General features: G+C 37.7%; 2 protein-coding genes across 2 annotated transcripts in view; one reads left to right on the forward strand and one right to left on the reverse strand.

The window, feature by feature from the left end:
* Window positions 1-4,655: 4,655 nt before the first annotated feature.
* On the forward strand, window positions 4,656-9,643 carry LOC104163078 (mitochondrial inner membrane protease subunit 1-like; the record flags this gene model as incomplete). Its single annotated transcript, XM_009701964.1, has 2 exons — window positions 4,656-4,766; window positions 9,575-9,643. Coding segments are annotated over 2 exons (180 nt in total), but the record flags the coding sequence as incomplete, so codon positions are not given.
* A 1,223-nt stretch (window positions 9,644-10,866) lies between these two features.
* DNAJC24 (DnaJ (Hsp40) homolog, subfamily C, member 24) overlaps window positions 10,867-20,274 on the reverse strand; it is a 35,783-nt gene continuing 26,375 nt past the window's right edge. Inside the window, exons 3-4 of the mRNA XM_009701963.1 lie at window positions 11,864-11,932; window positions 10,867-10,991 (exon numbers count right to left, since the gene is read on the reverse strand). Coding sequence (XP_009700265.1) covers window positions 10,867-10,991; window positions 11,864-11,932 — 194 coding nt within the window. The remainder of the gene's footprint in view (window positions 10,992-11,863; window positions 11,933-20,274) is intronic.

Below are 20,274 nucleotides of genomic sequence, written 5' to 3' on the forward strand. Positions count from 1 at the left end.
GTGACCTTTATGAAAGTTCAAACTTCATCCACTCCCAGCTGATTGTACATGCTGATGTTCTTTGACAAACACAGACTGCCTGGAATTCCAAAAGGAGAGATTGCAAGAGATTCATGTTTATAATTCTCCGCTTGTTTATTAAAAATCTCTATTTCTCTATCTGTAGTACTTGCACCCACAAAGTCCCCCAAAATCAAAAACCAAAAAAACCCAACCCAAACCACAAAAGCCTATTTTCATTTAGTTGGTCTTGGGAGTATTTTTGAGGCAGATATAATTTAATCTGCTAATCTTATTTGCAGTATATTAGTTTTCTAGTATGCCAGTTAATGCAGCATAGGTATCTCATCTCTTTGTTTTGAAGTTAGTGAGATTACTCAAGGAACAAAGTTTGGTGTCATGTAAAAAGACCAAAAGAATATAATTCTTTGTTGATTCACCTGTGCCCTTTTACGTACATTAATGTTATATGCTAATAAGTATGCATCAAATACCTGGCCTGTACTTCAGTTTTGCCACTTTAACTATACCACTAAGTAAATGACAACAGCCCTGCAAATTTAGCCAGTTTGTCGCAGTGAAAGATGCTTATTGATCTGAGGTGAAAGAGAATAAGCTACTGCTACAAGCTCAGTTGTTCTAAATGATAATGTTGCTCTTCTGCTCTATCTGCTCCTGTACTGGAGCCCTCAGAGCCTTGGAAGGGAGAAGCGGGAAGAGTCCTGTCTCTGATCTGTGTCCTCTATTCTCATGCATATAAGCTGCACCTCAGATAACCGATTCTGCCTGAGAACTGCTGTTCCTTGGAAATAAATCCTCAGATAATCTGCACAAGACCAGAGGCAGAAGGGTTGCCGAGGCAAAGGGAGTAGGCTGCAGATGATCAGGGGCAGCGTGTTTTTGCATGAGCCTGCCCTGCTATGGAATGGCTGGTTTTGCGTGGGACCCGGTAGTTAGTTATGTGAAAATTCAGTTGTTGGGCTTGTGAGACTTTCACATCTTAGTTCTGGCCTATGTGTAAGGGAGAACTGAAATGCTGCCCAGCCTGAATTAAATGCTTTTGGCACTCGTCAGTATTTTCTGTATCCACAGTCTTTCTGTGTGCAGGAATGGTAACTGTGATTTCAGTTGTGCTTCTTAGATACAATTAATTTTGCCTAAGAGGTCCATGGCCTGTAGATACCAAAATGCAACGCTATGAATTCTCAAGCAAGTGCCCTTCCCATTGCCTTGGGGTTTTTGGCAGTAGCAGTCTATTGGTGTGTAACTAATACATTCTTACTACAAATACAAGTTTCCAATAGAGTTTTTTTTGTTAAAAATGTATCTTATTCCCAGCTCCTGTGCTTGCATAGCTTTGAGGTGTTTCAGATAGGGTTCTGATTCTGCAAAGGTTGATACTCAAAGTTAACTTTATTCAATGTGAGTAATCCCACTGAAATCAGTGATGTGGTCTAGAGATACCTTGGTGCATAAACCCTTGAAGGATTCTGGCTTTAGCCTTTATTTCAAAGGGCTGTAAACAACTTTTTTTTTTTTTTTTTAAATTAATGATTATGGCCTGTCGCTAGTATTTGGGATTACTTTTTCATGTAATTTGTGTGATTTTTATCGCTTGTCGTAATTCTAGGTTGTAGTGAAGTGCCTAGATGATGGGCAGGCACCATACGAAGGTATTATACTGTATCATCTCTAAATGAATCGTACATTGTGACAGTAGTCTTGACAATAAATTCAGAGGTATAGGGTCCTGCCATACCTTCCATGGAGAACTACGAAAGTTACCATACGTGGTGAATTTCAGGATATAGGGATGTACTTTATTGCAAATGTTCTATATGGAAGAATGCAAACTATGAACATCTTGTCTAGACAAGTAATTATTAGTAGTATTAGAAGTAGTAAGTGATAGCCACAGCTGGCAAAAGCAGTTTATTATTTTTTATACTTTTGGAGCACGAAAGAAAGATGGGAAGGTCTACAAATGTGTGGATATATTTGTGTTATGACTGGGTCCTTGATGAGCTTCATGTTCTCCCTATGAATTGGGAAAAGTGAGAAAGCATGGGAACCAGTAAAGTAGAAGGGGAGCTGGTAGTGTCCTGTGTGGGAAAAAGTTGTGCAAGAAGTGACCCTTTTTCAGAAATATGAAATGTTAATGTGGGTTTGCTTTTTTATTTCATTAAAAAAAAAATCTTCCCTTCATAGTAATTCATGCTTCTCCTTTTTGTGTGTTTGCTGAGATAGTCTTTCAAAATGACGGTAGTTTGATCTGTGATTTGTAATTCTGGTAGATGCTGGACAGGAGAGTTGCACCAGAAAGGTCAGAATGTTGCTTTGCATTGTAATACACACCTGAAAAACAAGCTCACGTAAGATGTGGACACAGTGAATGCTTTAGGTGGGTACACTGCAAATAAGTGAAGATCAATATCCAACTAACCTAACAACTCCTGCTGGACATTCTAAATAGGCTGTATACCACAGAATTTTTGAGGAAGAGAGGAATGTCAGTACATTCTCAAATAGAGACCTATCAAAAACATATGTCCACATGTGATGAGATGTGTGTTCTACACAGGTCATTTGGCTCTGGGTAGAATTTTATTTTAAGTTATTTATTTTAAATTGACTTTTGGTTGGTTATTTCGTTTGCAAAGCTGCTTGGGTAGGAGGAGGGCCAGAGTCACCTAGCTGAAACAAACTGGCCTTCCCAAAAAAAGCTCTTCCATGCATGTGCCAGCAATCTGATAAGCCCACAAAATAACAAAGGTGGCAGACAAGCTGAATGTGGAATTCCCATATTGAAGGACTGGGAGAACAAGAAGGACCTTGATAGAACTAGCAGGTCAGTTTAAAACAAACAAGGCAGCACTCCTTTATACAGGAGACTGCTGAAGGAGACAGTAGCAGCAGGTTTCAGAAGGGTTTAGACATATTGCTGGTCTACAGCTTCATGTATAGATTCTAAAACAATGAGGCAGGGATGTGTGCCCTCTTGACATGCCTTAAGCACCTATCCTGGGTACCAGAGAAATGGAGGGCGGGGGGGTTGGGAGAAGATGGACAGGCTCATGTATGCTTTCCATGATGAGTCTCTCTTTTTTGCTGCCGTCACAGACACAAGCTATTGGTTCTTAATCCATAGCTTATATGTTTGTCTCAGGTCAACAAAGGGACTCTGGGGTAGCATGCTGTCCTCAGATCCTAGGCTGGTAACAAGCAGGCGGGAGCATGACTAAGCAAGAGCCCAAAAGGCTTATTTAGAGATGATGGTCCCAGTAAGTGTTACCTGGCCAGATATCTACAGGTACCAACAATTACACTTCAACTACATTTTCCTCAAATGTTTCTCTAGGGGACCTGGTTTTATTCTTAATGGTTTAGGTCCAGACTTTACTACCAGAGTGGTATTTTATTTTGTTTAGTCTGTTATCCTTGAATTCTGTATATATAGACTATTGTATTCATGAGTCCATGGGGCTTATTTCTAAAACATTAATGTTTATATTGCTCGAACTCTTGGGTTTCATTTGAAATTGAGGTTTTCTTATTTTGTTTCCTTTTTTTTTTTTTTTCTCTGAATTGTGGGCATAGTAATGTTTCAAGTACATATTTGGTTTTGGAAAAATGTATGTTAACTTGAAGTTCATGTTAAATATTACCTAGATTGTGAATATGTTGCTACTTTTAAATTTTCAGCCTGGTTTAGCATTTTAGAAACACAGATTAGAAAAATAATTATTAAATATTTTATTTGGTAACTTGTAAGAGGTTACTTATATCTGAAATGGTTTTAAAAAACCCTATCAAAAGAGTGTTGTATATTCCAGGCAGAAATCTTAGTTTAAGACTTACAGCAGCAACTTTTTCATATATGAAAGCTTTATACTCTTATTTAGGTAACTAATACAGTTATGTTGCTATTTCTCATTTTGTCATTGAGTCCGTCAGCGAATGCCATGAATCCATGGTATGTAATATAGTTAATGCATAATATATATAGGCAATGAAAGGTCTTTGTCATATAGTATAAGGTCACCATCATTAATTTTCAAATTATAAAAAGGGATTTGCTGTTTTGTGATCATCATTATTGCAATATAATGTGTTGTGGATTCTGCCTGCACATAGAATGAACTGTGATCTTAATTAGAACTTTGACAAGCCTACTCCCATAAAATGATGAGATTATTCGTAATTGATGTCACAATCAATTACCAGTTAGTTCATCATGAATCTACTAACAGGTCTAGCCTTGGTGCTGGCCCCAGGATGTTGATGAGTGTGTGGCTGCCCTGTTCATGCTGTTACTGCGACAGGAGGGCAGATTTTCAGTCAACATCCTAATGACCTCTTTTGAAGTCTATTAAATTAATGACCCTGTCACATTGGTCTAACCTCTTACATCTTCATTTTGGATTTTTTGTTGCAAACCATTGGTTTTTGAGCACATGATAGAACAGATACTTTGGAGCACTCCTTCTCATCTCTCCAAATCTGGCACTGTGTCTTACTAGATTCAATAAAAAATTAGTTCATTATACAGTCATGAAATACAGAACACAGAAATCAGAAAATATATTGTAAGGCAAACTATGCTTAATACCATTCTATTCTATTTCTTTCTACATTTCAATCTTGCTTAATCATAGGTGCCTAAAGGACACGTTTGGTTAGAAGGTGATAATCTCAGGAATTCTACAGATTCCAGGTGCTATGGACCTGTTCCATATGGACTGATAAGAGGACGCATTTGTTTTAAGGTATATATATTTATAGTATCTAAAAATAGTTGCAGTAATATATTTTTAATGCCTGGGTGTTGGGTATTAAAACTTGCCTCCTTAACTGGCTGGCCAAAGCAAATGTAAAGGAAAGCTTGAACATACCGGCCACTTGCTGTAAAAGGATAATTCAACAATGGTGGTGTTTTTTTTTTTTTTAAGGGAGGACTTGTTTTTTGAGCAGCACTCTTTGAGCAGTCACTGCTTCTGAAAACTGAATGAATTATTTTGCAAGCAAATCTAGACTTGCTAAAAACACCAACATACACACACACATACACCCTACTGCATGGATATACATTCCGTCCTTAATTTGATTCTTGCCTCTGCATAATGGTAAAAAAGGGCAGCTCCACGTTTTACTGTTGTAATTTGAGAAGCATAGGTTCCATAGTTCAAAAAACAAAATGGAGGAAAAGATTGTCTTTCTAGGACCTGCATACAGGCCTTGCTGATTTTTAAACTAAGTCTGTGAAAAAGCCTTAACAGTAAAGTCAAATTTGTGCCACCGTAATTGTCCGTCACATTTTTATTTAAAAAAATGCTTTGAATTAATATTGTATTGTATAAACCTCCATGGTTCCTTTCCCTTCTGTTTCAACAATTCTACAGCTTTACTTCACACTAAATTACTTTTTCGTATTATCTGTATTATTAATTTACTCATTTACCAAAAAGAAGAAATACACAGTTTCCTCTCCATAAAAAGCTTAATCTAAGAAACAAGAGATTATGTATTAGACTTACGCATCAGCTTTTAGAAAGCTAGATTTAAAATGGTGCCATTCAGAGCAATAAAGAAAAGTTTTGAAGACTGTTCTCCATGTATTGCAACACATCCACAAAAAAATAATTTAGCACAGCTGTATTACATGCACAGGGAAGATTTAACAATTTAACAAAGTTTTATAAACTTAATTTACAGTTTTTATGAACACAACTTGAGACTTCTAAAAAAACCCTTGCAGCTATTGACCATAATCAGTAATTGCTTACTAAACCTCAAATAACATGTCCCACTCAGCCCCAGCACCAAGTTTTGTCTGACCTCTGTTTTTTCAGGATAACATTTGCTTTGAATTCTTCCCTAGTGTTTGAGTGCTCTCTGTATTATTTGCTTTCTCATGTACCACAGAGGAAAAAATGCTGATTCTAAATAGGCCTATTTTTATGACCCAAGTTTTAGCTTGGATTATTAACTGCTAAAATACAAATGATGCTAATATGCTGACAGCCCTCTTAATAAGAGTGTGGTATTAATAATGCAACTGGAAAAAAAAAAAGTTATCCAACTGATGTGCTAGTACAGAAAAACTGCTGATTATTACTTTAAGGGGACTGTTAGCAAATAATGTATATATTAAGAACCTATGTATGTAGACAGACATAATTATTCACAGTATCTCTCCACAGCAATAAATTTGTGTCCAGTTTTTACCCCAACAAGGAGGATGTTGGAGGGACTTTAACGAAGTGACTGACAGGACTGAACCCTAAATTTAGCAAGCAGTAAACTTTGTAAAATGAATGGAACTTACACACAGATATTACATATTGAAGAAGTACTTTAGGACTCCAGAATATTGTCTGTTTAAAAAGATAGTATGCAATCACTTGATACTTAATCAAAACAATTATTTAACCAAATTTTATAGCAGTTGTTTTATGATGGTGCATAGAGTAGTGATTATTAACATTTTAATGAGATTTAAGTATATGGTGCCTAACAAAAGCAAAAATGAGTTTATTCTTCAAATGAGTGTTTATAGTTTGGGTTGTTTATGGTAATTCACTTTAGAATACAGTGATCTGGCTATTGTGTGTTGCTATTGAACATTACAGTGAAAGGCAGCAGAATACAGCGAGTCTGCATAGTGGTAGCTAATTAGTAGACCGCTGGCCAAGGAACCTCTGTATGCTTTTTCATGTAGTCTGCTAGAGGTTTGGCTTCTCTTTAATGAAAAATCTTTTACTGCCTTGAGAATGGAAGCTTGTGGCTTTATCTTAAACACGCGGCTTTATCCTAAAGTGGATTTTGGAGAAGCCGATGTAACGGTGCCTTTGAATGCTAAGTTACATTTTTAGTAATGGACACAAAAAATCAAATCTAATTTGGAAGTAATGGATTTCAACAGATGAGAATGAGCTTGTACCAAGTTTATTTAGGCAACCTATTCCTGGCAAAACATAGATGTTAATTCTCTCTGTAGCTTATCTCTGAAGTTCAGACCTAAGATTCTCAGTCAATGTTAGTGCACCAGTTTTTAACCTATACAGAAATAATGATACTTGGTTGTATTTGCCCCTTTTCTTCCCTGCCACCGTATGAACTGCCACTCTGAGAGACAAGTTCATTCCATAAAAAGGCCACTGAAATCAAAGTAGCTGCAAATTCAGTAAAAACCTCATGCTTCATCCTCTCCTAGGTAGGATATCCTGTGCATTCCCTGGACTTAGGCTCCATGTCAGAAACAGACCTGTAGCGTATCTTCAAAAGAGCTAGTTAGTTAGCCCCATTTATCCCCCATCCATCAGATCAGATCTATGTAGGCCAAACTGAAGAGGGCAAGGGGAAATTGCTGCTAATTGGACTAGCCAGTTTGAACGAACAAGTCACAGTCAACTTCTGTCATAACTTTAAAAGACTCGGGAATTACTACACACAGTGGCATGTCTTTGTTTCACAGGGAAAGCTTCTTCCATCTCCTTTCTAACCATGAGTATTGTTTCTCACATTCTCTCCTGCATGCAGACTAGATAAAATGTCATTTTCATTCTGACTCTACCACTAAGATTACTGTGATGAATTTGAAACTAAATTGTCAAAACAATATTTAAAACAAATTTCATTACTTTCACTGAAAGAAAGTCAAGTTGCAATAGGTGTGATTTGAGTTGCCTGAAATGAAATTTGTGCTGTAGCAACTGGCCTAAGAAACTTCCTTCTCCGGGCCTTTACTCAGATCAGCTTAGATTTGTAATATGGGATATTCCTATTCCCTTTAACTCCTGTCTGCCTTTGAGGCCAAACAAAGACTTGACACCCAGCCTGCAGCCAGCACAGCCCCTCTGGAGAGCCTTGAATTCGGCAGCTTTGCTTCTAACCAAGATCACAAATATCCTTCTGTTGTTGGTTTGTATCTGTATATATTTGTGTGGAACTTAAAATAGCTCACTGGTCAATATGCAAATAGAGACAAGACGTTACCTCAGTGCATTTCTGTGTATCAGCAGATGTTCCTCATGCTCTTCCCTAACTGCACATGCCAAGAGACATGTATTTTCTAAGATACCTGCACAAGAGAGCTTTGAGCCTTTTTCAGATCCACAGAACTTGAGGTCCTGAGAATGACTCATCCTTCTGTCTTCCCAAGGGCCCGGGCACAATCCAACTGATGGCAACTTCGCACAGTGCTGCGAGGAGCCTGACAAAGGCAAGTCTAGGGAGCTTCTAGCAGTGTACGGTCCCAGTCCAGTAGTAAGGTGATGCTACGTCTTGCTACGCACATCCTTATCGACCTCTTCTGTCATGGTCTTTAGTGCTGGGGACAAATCATGGGGTTTGAAATACTGAACCTTGGCACTATGCTTTGAAACTGAGAAACTCACTTTTTTCACTCTACACAGAAAGCAGCAAAGGCTCCTTCTGTGCCGTGGCTGTTCCATGAACTCAAAGAGTGAGTTGCTGTTCCTGGAAGGTGACTGCGTACCTTCCTTAAGATCAAATTCTAAGGAAAAATGAGCGAGATAAACATCGTACTATCATGCTTTGGGAACAAGGTAGTGCATTGTCTTTCTCTGTTTAGGTTGCTTCATCTTGAGCAGGGGCTGTGAGGTTTTTATGGGATTAGAGGCACAGAGGGCATTCATTCTTCAACATCATCTCTTAATCCCCTCGTGCCATCTTTGAAAGAACGTGTTGCGAAGAGAGAGGTAGTCAAGGGAGACAAAGGACAAAGTGTAAAAGAATGTCCTTGGTTCCCTATTACTTTTATTTTTGCATCCAAGACCAGCCTACATGTAATCAGTGACTGTTCAGAGCAAAGTACTCCTAGGAGCATTCTGTAGTATGAACAGCTATATAGTTAATTTCTGGAGAGAAAGTTTTTTCTTACTGGTGAGCATCCTTCTCTGGCCCTTGTGCTTGTACTTGGTCATGATTTGTGCTCCCTCTTTTTCTACATAGTAGTCCCCTTCTCAGACGAGCCCCTTGGTTGAGAGCCCCTGATGATGGCAGGCACTCCACTCCTTTATACCTGTTTGCATGGTATAAGCTCACCTGTAAGCCTGTGGAATTTTTTTCTAAGGTTTGCTGTTTGCTGTTTGCAGTTCAAATGCCCATCTTGAAAATACAAATGTATACCTTGCACAACTACCTTCACTGGGAGGTAACGTTCGTGGTATTCCTTCTTCTCCTAGACAGATCAAAAATACATACTTTGTCTTTTATTTACAAGCTAGAAAACTTTCAATTTGAAAGATATTTTCTAGGAAAGTACTTATTTCCAAGGCTGAAAAAAATTATGTAATTTGTGAGGCTCTCCATAGCAAAGCATGCTGCATATAAATTAATGCTGTCTCTGGCCACTACAGAATGATGATTCCTCCTGATACATAGTATTTATTACTCCTAGTAAAAGAAACACACAGGTGAGAAAATTCATATACCCTGGCAACCAAAGAGCTAAAAAATTATGCAGTTTATTAAATGATTACAACATCACAAATGAAAATACTGAACTTTGAGTTGTGATTAAAATCTCTTGTAACTGTATTTTATTTTACAGATATGGCCTCTGAATGACTTTGGATTTCTACGTGCAAGCCCCAATGGCCATAGATTTCTTGATGATTAAAAGATTAAGTGACTATTGCCAGCTTTCATAATATTTTCTACTAAAATCAATGGAACTATTTTTGTTTAGAATAAACACAAGTATTACTTGACAAAGATGTCTCTTCCTGAGATTACATCTAACTTGTAAGTGGGAATGATATACTGCTGTCATCAACAAAAATGATATGCCTCTTACTCTGTTTCCTCTGGCTATTCACAGTAAGTGCTCGGATTTATTAGAAAGTTTTGGTTTTTACTACAAGCCAAGGTTAGCATTGACTGTTAACAAGGGATGAAAAAGGCACAATGCACTATTACGCTGTCACACATCCAGAGCCACACATAGGCTATGCCGGTATTAGCAAGTAGTGTGGCATGCTAGGACTGCAACTGAAAACAGTAACGGGGGGTCTGGATCTGCTAGTCCCTTACATGTGTTTTGTGGGGTTCTCCTTAAACTGGCCCTAGTTTGGCCCAGTGGACTGTATGCCCAGTAGTGGTCAGAGCACAGCCTCCTGGTTAGTCTTCATCTAAGGAATGAAGACTGCATTTGTTCAGATGCTGGAGAGAGTCAATTCAAAACGTGCTCCTGCTCCAAGCTGAAAAGGTAATGTAGATGCACTGCCATGGTCCAGGGCTATAAGCACAGAACCTGCTACTTGGTACTGAGACAACTCGCCTGTTTGATCTGCGAGACTCTGCCACCTCTTCCGAAGGCTCAAGTTCTTGTGAGGATTTAATGAAGTTAAATATTTAGCATAGAAATAGAAAATGTTCCTGTTTCCCATTAATACACCTTACTCTTCATTATCTTCAAAGCATTCTCACATGTGTGCTTCCTGATTAAATTTTGTCATCTGAGCTGTTAAAAGGATTTAACCTAAGAGGTAGGGCCCAAGGTAGAGTTGATAGAGACTGAGATTGAAAGGAGCTACTCCCTTGTTTGCTGGGAAAGAAATGTCATTTAGCTCATGAGATGTATTCCAGTTGTACAGAACTTAGTGTTCTGTTCTGGAGGTTTTTAATAACTAGCTCTTTAGCTGTGGAAGGGAAAAAAACCCACAAGCCTCATGCCCATTTGCTAACATAGCTCTGCAGGCATATTTCCTTTTTTAAGCCTGACTGAACTTGGTCATGTAGTGCTCCCCTTTTCTTTAATATACATTTCTTTAGCACATGCTGTCCCATGTTTGTCCAGTCTTTTTAAAAGTTTGTAACTCTTAATGTGCTTGATTGAAACAATCATTGAAGGATCTCGATAACAAGTGAACACGTGTCACAACAAACCGAAGATACATCCTTGGTTTCACTCCTGAAGACAGTGTAATTCCCACCACATCGACATGACAGAGTATAACATTGTTCATCTGCCAAAAAAAAACAAAACAAAAAGCCTTTAGTGCTTGAGAAGAATCAAGAATTTATTTTGGATTTTCTTCACAAAGCTGCTCTTAACAAGTGACTACCCACTGCTGGATTGTAAGTACCAGTACCTGTGCTATCATTTGTTGCTCAAAAAATAACTATACTCATAAAATATTTCAGTGACTGTGAGGCATTCTTATGCCAAACAGCCAGGGTCAGTGTAGTCTCTTTAAAAAAAGCAAATAATAAAAAGGTTCACATCAATGAAACAGGAACTAAAAGAAAAAACTAAGGGGTGTTAGTCATACCTATGACAGATCAAGGACAGTTCCAAAACAGACTGCTAACCAGGAAATAGAAATGCAACAGAAGAAAGGAAAGTAGATAGGATATTCCCCTCACAGTTAAAAAAAAAAGTTAAATAAATAAATAAATAAATCTGCCATTCACAAGTGAATGATAAAAGCTTGAGTAATAGAAAGGAGGGAAGTAACACACTGTCAGATGAAAAAACAAAGCTGTATGAAAACACCTGCATTCTACCATCACAGAAAGAGCAAGAAGATGTATGAGAGATTTGGGAAGAATCTGGAAATCTAAATACTCAATTATACTACAAGAAGAGAGCTAGGTGAAAAGTGGTACTGTAAGCATGGGGGTGGGAGGGGGAAGATGAAGAAAGAATGCAAAATGAGTATCACAGAAAGTTAAGTCCTAATTCAAGTGATCACAGAGAACAGAACAGCTAAATATCAGGAAAATAAAAAAGTAGAACTTACAATAAGACAATATAATGGTACAAGATGCAGAAAAAACAGAAAACATTTGCAGTGACAGTGAAAGGCACTGGGAACATGTAGTAAGGCACTCATACCTTCATTCCAGGACATATCCTCAAGATAAATTTGTGCATGTAGTGGCCATTCTTTTGTCAGATTATCTTCTATAAAGAAAACATAACAGATGTTCAACCCTGAAAACATAACAGTCCTTATTTCTTTCTGAAAAATTAATAGTTTTATATACCTATCAGTCAATCTGGTTCCTACTAGAGAGTCATATGTACACCACATTATCCATTAAAAAGCCAGTTCTTAAAAATTTTAGTTTCCATATCTCTGCATAAGCTGGAAAATGCCCTACTATAGCCAGAAGTAAATAGTGAAGATGTATTACCGAACCCATATCTCTGCATAAGCTGGAACATGCCCTACTATAGCCAGGAGAAGTAAATAGTGAAGATGTATTACCGAATGGTTCCTACTAGAGAGTCATATGTACACCACATTATCCATTAAAAAGCCAGTTCTTAAAAATTTTAGTTTCCATATCTCTGCATAAGCTGGAAAATGCCCTACTATAGCCAGAAGTAAATAGTGAAGATGTATTACCGAAATTATGACACTACTGAAACCAGTACTTTTGCACATCCCAAACAATTATGTGAAATTAAGGGCAAACTTGTGTTTTGATATAAATACCTTTTAAAAAAGCCTGGCTGTAACTACAATTCCACCAGCTGAAATGGTGTCTGTCTGCTTGCCTGTACTTTTCATAAAATCACAGAATGGCTGAGGTCAGAAGGGACCTCTCAAGATCACCTAATCAAACCCTCCTGCACAAACAGGGTCTGGTACAGCCAGTTGCCCAGGACCACCTCCAGTCAGATTTTAAATATCTCCACAGATGGAGACCCCGGCCATCTCTCTTAGGCTGGCAACCCATTCTCCTTTAGAAAGGAGAAGCCAAATGAAAAAACACCCATAAGCACCACAGAAATGTTAGGGTTGTGTGTAAGAACACCAAGATTCCTGCAAAAAGATATTCCTAACAAAAGATAAATGAAAACACTTTTAGGGGAAGACTAGTCCAAGTGTTCTTTTCTGACAAGGAGTCTCTCAGCACAGAAAGAAGGTCAGTTCTGGCCTGCACCCATGAGATCTGTTGCCATTGGATCTCCTAGATCTTTCTAACATCGAGTACAGCATGAAATGAAAAGTGTACAATACAATTGAAATTATCAGATGCAAACCATACAATACAAACACAAATTATTTTTTACAATTTATCAGCACACTCATATTTGATGTATATAAAGTTTACACCAAGTTCTTTAACTTGACAATGTAAGATTTTATCAACAAAGTTACAAGTGAAGCCATAAAAGGTAATATATATTAAAAAAATCCAAAACCAAAGGACATAAACCCTTCACCACTTACTACACAAAACCTCCCAGCTGCTGCCTGACACCTGAAGCTCCGAACTCCCCAAGTGCTGTATTTTAAAGAACCAGAAACGCCTGAAAGCTGATCTTTAGCTCATACACAGAAATGCCTTAGATTTGGCAAGACTTGGGAGCTTAGTGCCTATTTAAGGTTTAAATCGGGTTGTTACTGAGAAAGTAGGCGTTCCTTCTCTTCGATCAGTGAGTTCTTAAGCAAGTTTTATAGTTTAATAACATCAACCTTTCTAGAGCATATAGTGTTGGCTACAGCTTTCTATGAAAAGTAAGTTGGCAGTGAAAGAATTTCTTATTCCAGAATTACTTATTCAGCACTTGCTGAAAAAGTCAGAGGCCCAGAGGTTGCCCTACCTAGTCACTAAACTGTAGGTATTCTAAGTGGTTCCCAGCTTCTATGTAACTGCTCTTTGCTCTGGACTGAAAAGCAAAAATAACGCACTTTGCAGCTACCTCCTCCGGTAATACCCCAGAAAAACTGTGCATCTCCAACCTTTACCTGATCAGGTAACGAGTATTTCCTTCTTTATCACCAAACATCATCCTCTGATTGCTACCACCTTACTCTTCTAAAGGTTGTATCGGATATCAGTGAAGTAGTGACTCAGAGTAGACATACATCATTAGTGTATTAGTCGATTTCACACATTATCTGTGTAAAGCATCCTATTCACAAGTAAGATTACAACTTACAACAAAGTATTTGTAAGTTGTTGCAAAGAAGTTTAAGGCTACTATGAAAGCATAATCCTAGCAATAGCTAAATCACAGATTTCTCTATAGTTAATTATCTAAACTAACTTAAAAATCTAACCAACCTGTTGTTTCAGTTTTTCATCTTAATTGTTGTCCTTCCATGGCTCTATCAGTTTTAAAATTAGAGTACCATAGGTAGAAGTATTATTGTAATGTATTAGTAGTGAAATGAACCACTTGCAATTTAACTATCCTTATGTGTAAGGGGGGGTGGCAGGGTGGGAAGAGTTAATAATTACATTTTGGCTTTTTAAATAGGAAATTTAAGGCCAGTTTGAAAAAAAAAAAAACACAAAAAAACAACAAACAAAAAACCACACCACCAAATATTTAGTCCCAGTCTTTATTTTCAAACTAAATGACTGTTATAATTTTAACTGAAATTTACGTTATATATCCTTGAGAATAAGCCTCATCTAAATTAGTTTTAATGAAGGAGATTAAAACAAGTCAGACATATTGGAAATAATGACAGATTCAGTACAGCCTCTTTGACGTCACCTTTGCTGGACACCTCTTCTGTAATGAAAAGGTCAGAATGAAAAGAAAATTAACCCACTCACACCTAATACTTTACTGCTGTCAAAAGAAAAGAAAAAAAAATTGGCAGGAGTGTAATGATGAAAGAAAACTGGAAGATATACCTATCAGTCAGTCATTCTCATAGTTGTATATGCCCTCAATTACATAAACAAGAGCTGTAGGTAATGTTTTAGTTACACAAAGAAACAACATTTTTCTTAACACCTGATCAGAACATTGGTTAACTGCGTGAAATATCCAAAATACAATAAAATGCTCTTAACTCATGCCAAATAACTCTAATGTTACTTGGAGTTAGTCTGTTACAGCCTTCTAGCTACAAAATATGGGAAGAGGAACTGTGAATGTCCTGAAACCACCCACAAAATCAACCAGAGACCTTTCTTCGACCAGGCCTTGTGTGAAGTAAAGACTCCTCCTCCTCTTTTTTGAGGGAGGAAAAAAAAAAAAGGCAGAGATCAAAAAGAAGTCTACCTACCTACCTTCGGGTTCTTCTCTCCACTGTGGTAAAAGACGACAATACTACAACTGTGAGAACAGTATGAAAAAGGCAAGTGCCTCCTATTTCACCTGGTTTTGTTTTTTTTAATACTGGGAAGAAAAATTCACAAAGGAAAATGGCCTCTTAGGTTGCAGGAAGCACAGATTTCTTCCTAAACTTCATTTATAGGTAGCAAAAAAATGAATTAAAAAGAAACCAGGCTTTCCTATTTGGAATTCATGAAGCAGGATTTCACTTGGAACAAGTTTTATAGGATCGGAGGTGGAGGTCTAGGTCATGTCTTACTGGTAGGAAATACAAAAAGGGCAGATGGACCATATACCACCATGAAGAGAACTGCTGAGATGCAAATTCACAAGGTTACCATACTTCCTGAAGTAAAATTACTCACGAATCATAGAATCATTTAGGCTGGAAAAGACTTTTGAGATCATCTAGTCCAGCCGTTGAAGTAATGAAGAAAGAATGAAGAGGAAGGCTGAGGAAAAGTCAACCCTCTCTTCTGTTCCAAACATAGTACAATATGAAGCACAGGGAACAGGATTTCAACCAAGCTTTTCTAATTCATTACTGCAATTGTAATTTGGAAAATAAAAACATCTAAAAAAAAAATAAAAAAATCAACAGGCAAAATTAATCACTTATACAATTCCCAGCCTGAACTGAGATCATTATTCCTAGTCTGATGCTCAAGTCTGAAAGAGTCTTACCGGTTATCGTAAGAGATGTAAATTTTCAATTAGTACTCTTGACTTGAGTAAGGGTCCAAACTTAGCACATAATCCAGTAACTGCTCTTGTCAGTCAGTTTTGTATGCTGCATTTAGTTGCTTATCTGGTTCAAGCAGGAAAAACTTATTTTCCAGAGCTGAACAAAGCTTTTTTATTTTTTAGTTCTGCTACGAAATACACTACCCCATCTAATATACCTTACAACAGCAGAAACAGATGGAGCCACTTATTTAAAGAGGCACAGCCCAGTATGAGTTTGGGGAGCTTAAGCAGAACTACAAGCCTCACTGTTTTCAGAGAGTGCGTTAGTGACGACTATTTCTTGTGCTTTTCCTTATTTCATCTACGTCATTATTACTACAACCATGACTCCCTCGTTAGTGGTTCTCTGAAGTAAACCGGTGTCTGATTTTCACTCCCTTGCCAGAGGAGGTTATTTAAGACTGGTATTGTTACCAGTACTGACTTATGCGGTAGGCTCACTTGTACGTGACATCTGCTCAAGCTGTAGAACTCTGTGTACCGAGTTGTACTTTCTGAAACACGCTCCTGAACATATAGGGAAAATTATGAAGACCTGATCATCTACCGTAACTGGAAAAACAAATTTTAATTCACAAGAAGTACAGCCTGCCTGGCTTTGCCATCTATTGGATTTGTCTGACAACAAGAGGTGAAAGGATTCTGCAGCTCCATTGTCTCAACTGCAGGATCTAAGAAAACACTGGCAGGCTCATCAGAGAGGTTTATGAGCCTGCAATTCAAAGAGATTAAAAGGAAAAATCTACTGAGATTCTTTCAGGCTACAGAACAACATTAAATAACTATTAGCAGCTTGGTTCAGTAAAGCTTTACTAGAGCCCTTGCTGGGTCATTCAGAAATTATAAAAGAGGAAAGGTATTTAAGTTTCACTTGAGGATACAATAAATATTTCTTGGGCTATTTAAGGCTGAGTTTTAGGGAAAGGGTTGCAAGCAGTAAATGGAAATTTAACCCTTTTAACAGTTTATGGTAATAGTAAAAATAGTCATAACACTTAAAAGATCTTTCTAGCTGTTTATCAGTCATATATTAGGATGGATTTTTTTTAAAAAAAACTAAATACATTTAAAAAGTTTAAGATATGTATTGTCAAATACTGTTCATAGTATCTACTCAGTATCAAAATCATCACAGTACTCAAAACCTGGATGTTTTCACAAGTTACTTTTTCTAATAGGCTGTTTAGTTTTTAAACAATTACAGAAATTTGAGTCTCTTACGTTAATTTAAAATAACCATGCTTACTTTAATTTGAAATTGCAAAAAGTTAAGTATTTTCATAACAAAAAGCTATGTTTGTTAAAAAAATACAAAAAATACTGCTTCCCTTGTAGCCAGTGCAGATTAGAATGAACCCCAAAGAGCTCTGGTGGGCGGCTTACGTTCCAGCACTAGCTCAGAGTCTACAGCCATAAAATCCATGGCTAGAAAGGGGATATACACTTCTGTCACTTACAGAGTAGAACCTGGCACACTGAAAAGCCTGAAGTAACAGCCACATGAAAAGCTTTATTTTGGTCTAAAAGTATTGTTTTAAGAAGGAATTTTCTTAATAAGGAACAACTAAAATATGCTGCATTAATTTTTTTCTTTTCTTACTATAAGGCAGTCAGAGTATTCAACTGCCATTTCTGCTAACTATTCAAAGCATTTTTGTAGGCTTTGGTCTTGCTTTTCCTGCTTATTCTCATACTGGATTTGTAAGGTTATTCTTCTCGCATCCTGTTTACTAAATCACGTAAGGTATCTGGATGTCTAATCCGGTATCATCCCTTTATTGCTGGAGCAGAAGGGAATGCTGGATTAATGGGAAAGCGACCATCTCCAAAACTGTCTTTTCAGTTTACTGTCCTAGGAGAGGAATGGGGAAGGAGCAGGGGGAGAAGGAGCTACCTTCTATTTAGCTTGTTTTTTCATTTTCCTAATTTAAGACCACACCTGTGTAAGACTCCATTTCTAAGCCTGCAGTAGAAACTTATCTGAGATTAAGGACACATCCTCAAAGACTTTTCAGGTTTTAAAGAGTTTGGTATTGTCAGTGAAAGCTGAATTAGCAACCAGGCATTTTATAATGAGCTATTTTGGGCTAATTAAATATTTTTGTTGTACCTCACTGCCTAAAGGGAAGGTACAGAGAGGATGGAACCAGACTTGTTCTGAATCATAGAATCGTTATGGTTGGAAGAGACCTCAAAGATCATCAAGTCCAACTGTATACCTGATGCCATCATGCCCGAAGAGGTAAATGGCACAAGCTGGAACACTGGCAATTCCAGTTAGGAACTGTAATTCCTTATGTCTAAGAAATGAAGCAAGAACAAAAGGAAAACAATGCTGGAATATGTACTCATATATGAAAATTGCATCTGCAATATTTTTCTAAAAAGGTGATTTAAAAACTGAAAATCAAAAGGAGGTATGTGCTGAGATGTGAAAACTCCTACTGGTGATTACATCCCCCACCCTATAAATACTTGGGCTTTATGGACATCTGTGTCCATGATCACGTAAAAACGTATTATCCTGGATAGAACCTTACTGGAGCCATACATGGAAAAAAAACCTAGATTCTTAAATTTCTCCACCCCCTGCCCAAAAAACATATAAAAAGCAACTGCTTTTAGTGTCAGTCCCATTACTAGCTTTGAATTATTTGTTACATTTAGCATCAGAAATTAATCAAAATCACCAGTTTATTGATTTCATTTAAATTGTGACCTTTCTGTTAACCATTATTATTAATAATTAAAATGTAAAATGAATTAGTAAAATCAATTACCTTAATTATGTGATTGTTTAGATACACAGCTCCTTTGTATTTAAGTCATCAAAAATCCCCAAAAGTTGCAGGGCTGCTATTCAAAAGGGACCTCAATAGGATATAGAAATGGGCTGACTGGGACGTCAAAGGATTCGACAGAGATTAAGTCCTGCTTTGGGGATGGAATAACCTAATCACCAGTACAGGCTGGGAGACAACTGGCTGGAAGGCAGTTTTCCAGAAAAGGACCTGTGTGTCCTGGCGGATAACAGGTTCAACACCAGTCAGCACGGCACTCTCATGGCAAAGGCTAACCCCATCCCAGGCTGGATTAGCAAGAGTGTAGCCAGGAGGTCAAGGAAGTGATCCCCCTCCCCCCCCCCCAATCTACTCAGCCCTTAACAAGATGGCATCTGAAGTCCTGTGTCCAGTTTTGGTCTCTCCAGTACAAAGGCCTGACAAACAGCAGCCAAGTCCAGCGGACTGCCAGCACGGTCAGGGCTTGGGACGCACATCGTACAGGGAGAGGCGCAAAACGCAGGCATCTCCTGGTCTGCAGCTACCCAATAGGGGGGTGCAGAGATGACTTCTCAGAGGTGCACAGCAGAAGGATGAGAAGTGAAAGGCACAAGTTGCAAAAAGAGTCCTTATATCTGACTTGATAGAAGGAAAACATGTTTTGGTTGGGTTTGGGATTTTTTGGGGTCTCTTTGGGTTTTTTTTGGTTTCTTTTGGTTTTCCTACTATGAGGGTGTTCAAACACTAGAACAGGCTGGCCAGAGCAGCTCTGGAATCTCCACCCTTGGAGATACTAAAAACTAGGCTGGAGAAGGTCTGAGCAACTGACCTATGGGGACTTCCTTTGAGCAGGAGAGGGATGTAGACAGCCTGTGAACGTCCCTTCCAACCTATGTAATCCTCCCATTCTCTGAAAAGTTTTTTTTATGTCAAACTGTGACACAAAAGCATGAACTTTCAGGGTTCAGATGACTTCTAATATGAAAACTGTAAAACAGGTTTTTTTCCAAGCTAAACTTACTGAAAAACTTTTGGTAATTATTATTGTCAAACTTGACTGTAACTACATATTCATCTTTTCTAAATGGGATACTGAACAAAGAATGGAAAAATCTTTAAGAAGAAAATCTGTTGAGGAAAAAAAAGTCCATTCTTAATAGGTAAATTGTTATGCAGCTTTTTTTCCCCCATACTCCACATTTTTCACAGGGATTGGAAGCAAAACATTCACCATTATAAAGGGTATTCTCATAGGTCATTAAAGATATGACAAAACAATGAATTGGAAAAATTTTCACAGAATATACAAAAAGGCAGTTGTTCTAAGATTTCCAGACCAGAGAGGCTTGGATAAGTATTTGAGCCAAACCTCTGAACAGTTTGAGGGTTGTCCTTTCCTCTTTAATACTATGGCTTGAAGGCACAAAAAATTAGTAGATCATTGTGATACCTTCAGAGAAAAGCAGTATTAAGATATGAAAGCACACTCACTTGTTATTCTCAATGACTTAAACAAAAAGAAAATTAAAACCATAGAACTCCACAGAATTTCAGCTTCTTAGAACTTCTCTGGCCACTGAATTTCTGAGCCAAGTAATTAAGATTTAGTTAGTATAACACAAGAAGGTACATGCAAATAAACAATCTGTGAAATGGGAAAAAGACTACCATGCAAAGGACTTCCTGCTG

This window comes from Cariama cristata, unplaced genomic scaffold, assembly GCF_000690535.1.
Source record: "Cariama cristata isolate BGI_N322 unplaced genomic scaffold, ASM69053v1 scaffold6966, whole genome shotgun sequence".
Taxonomy (NCBI): Eukaryota; Metazoa; Chordata; class Aves; order Cariamiformes; family Cariamidae; genus Cariama; species Cariama cristata.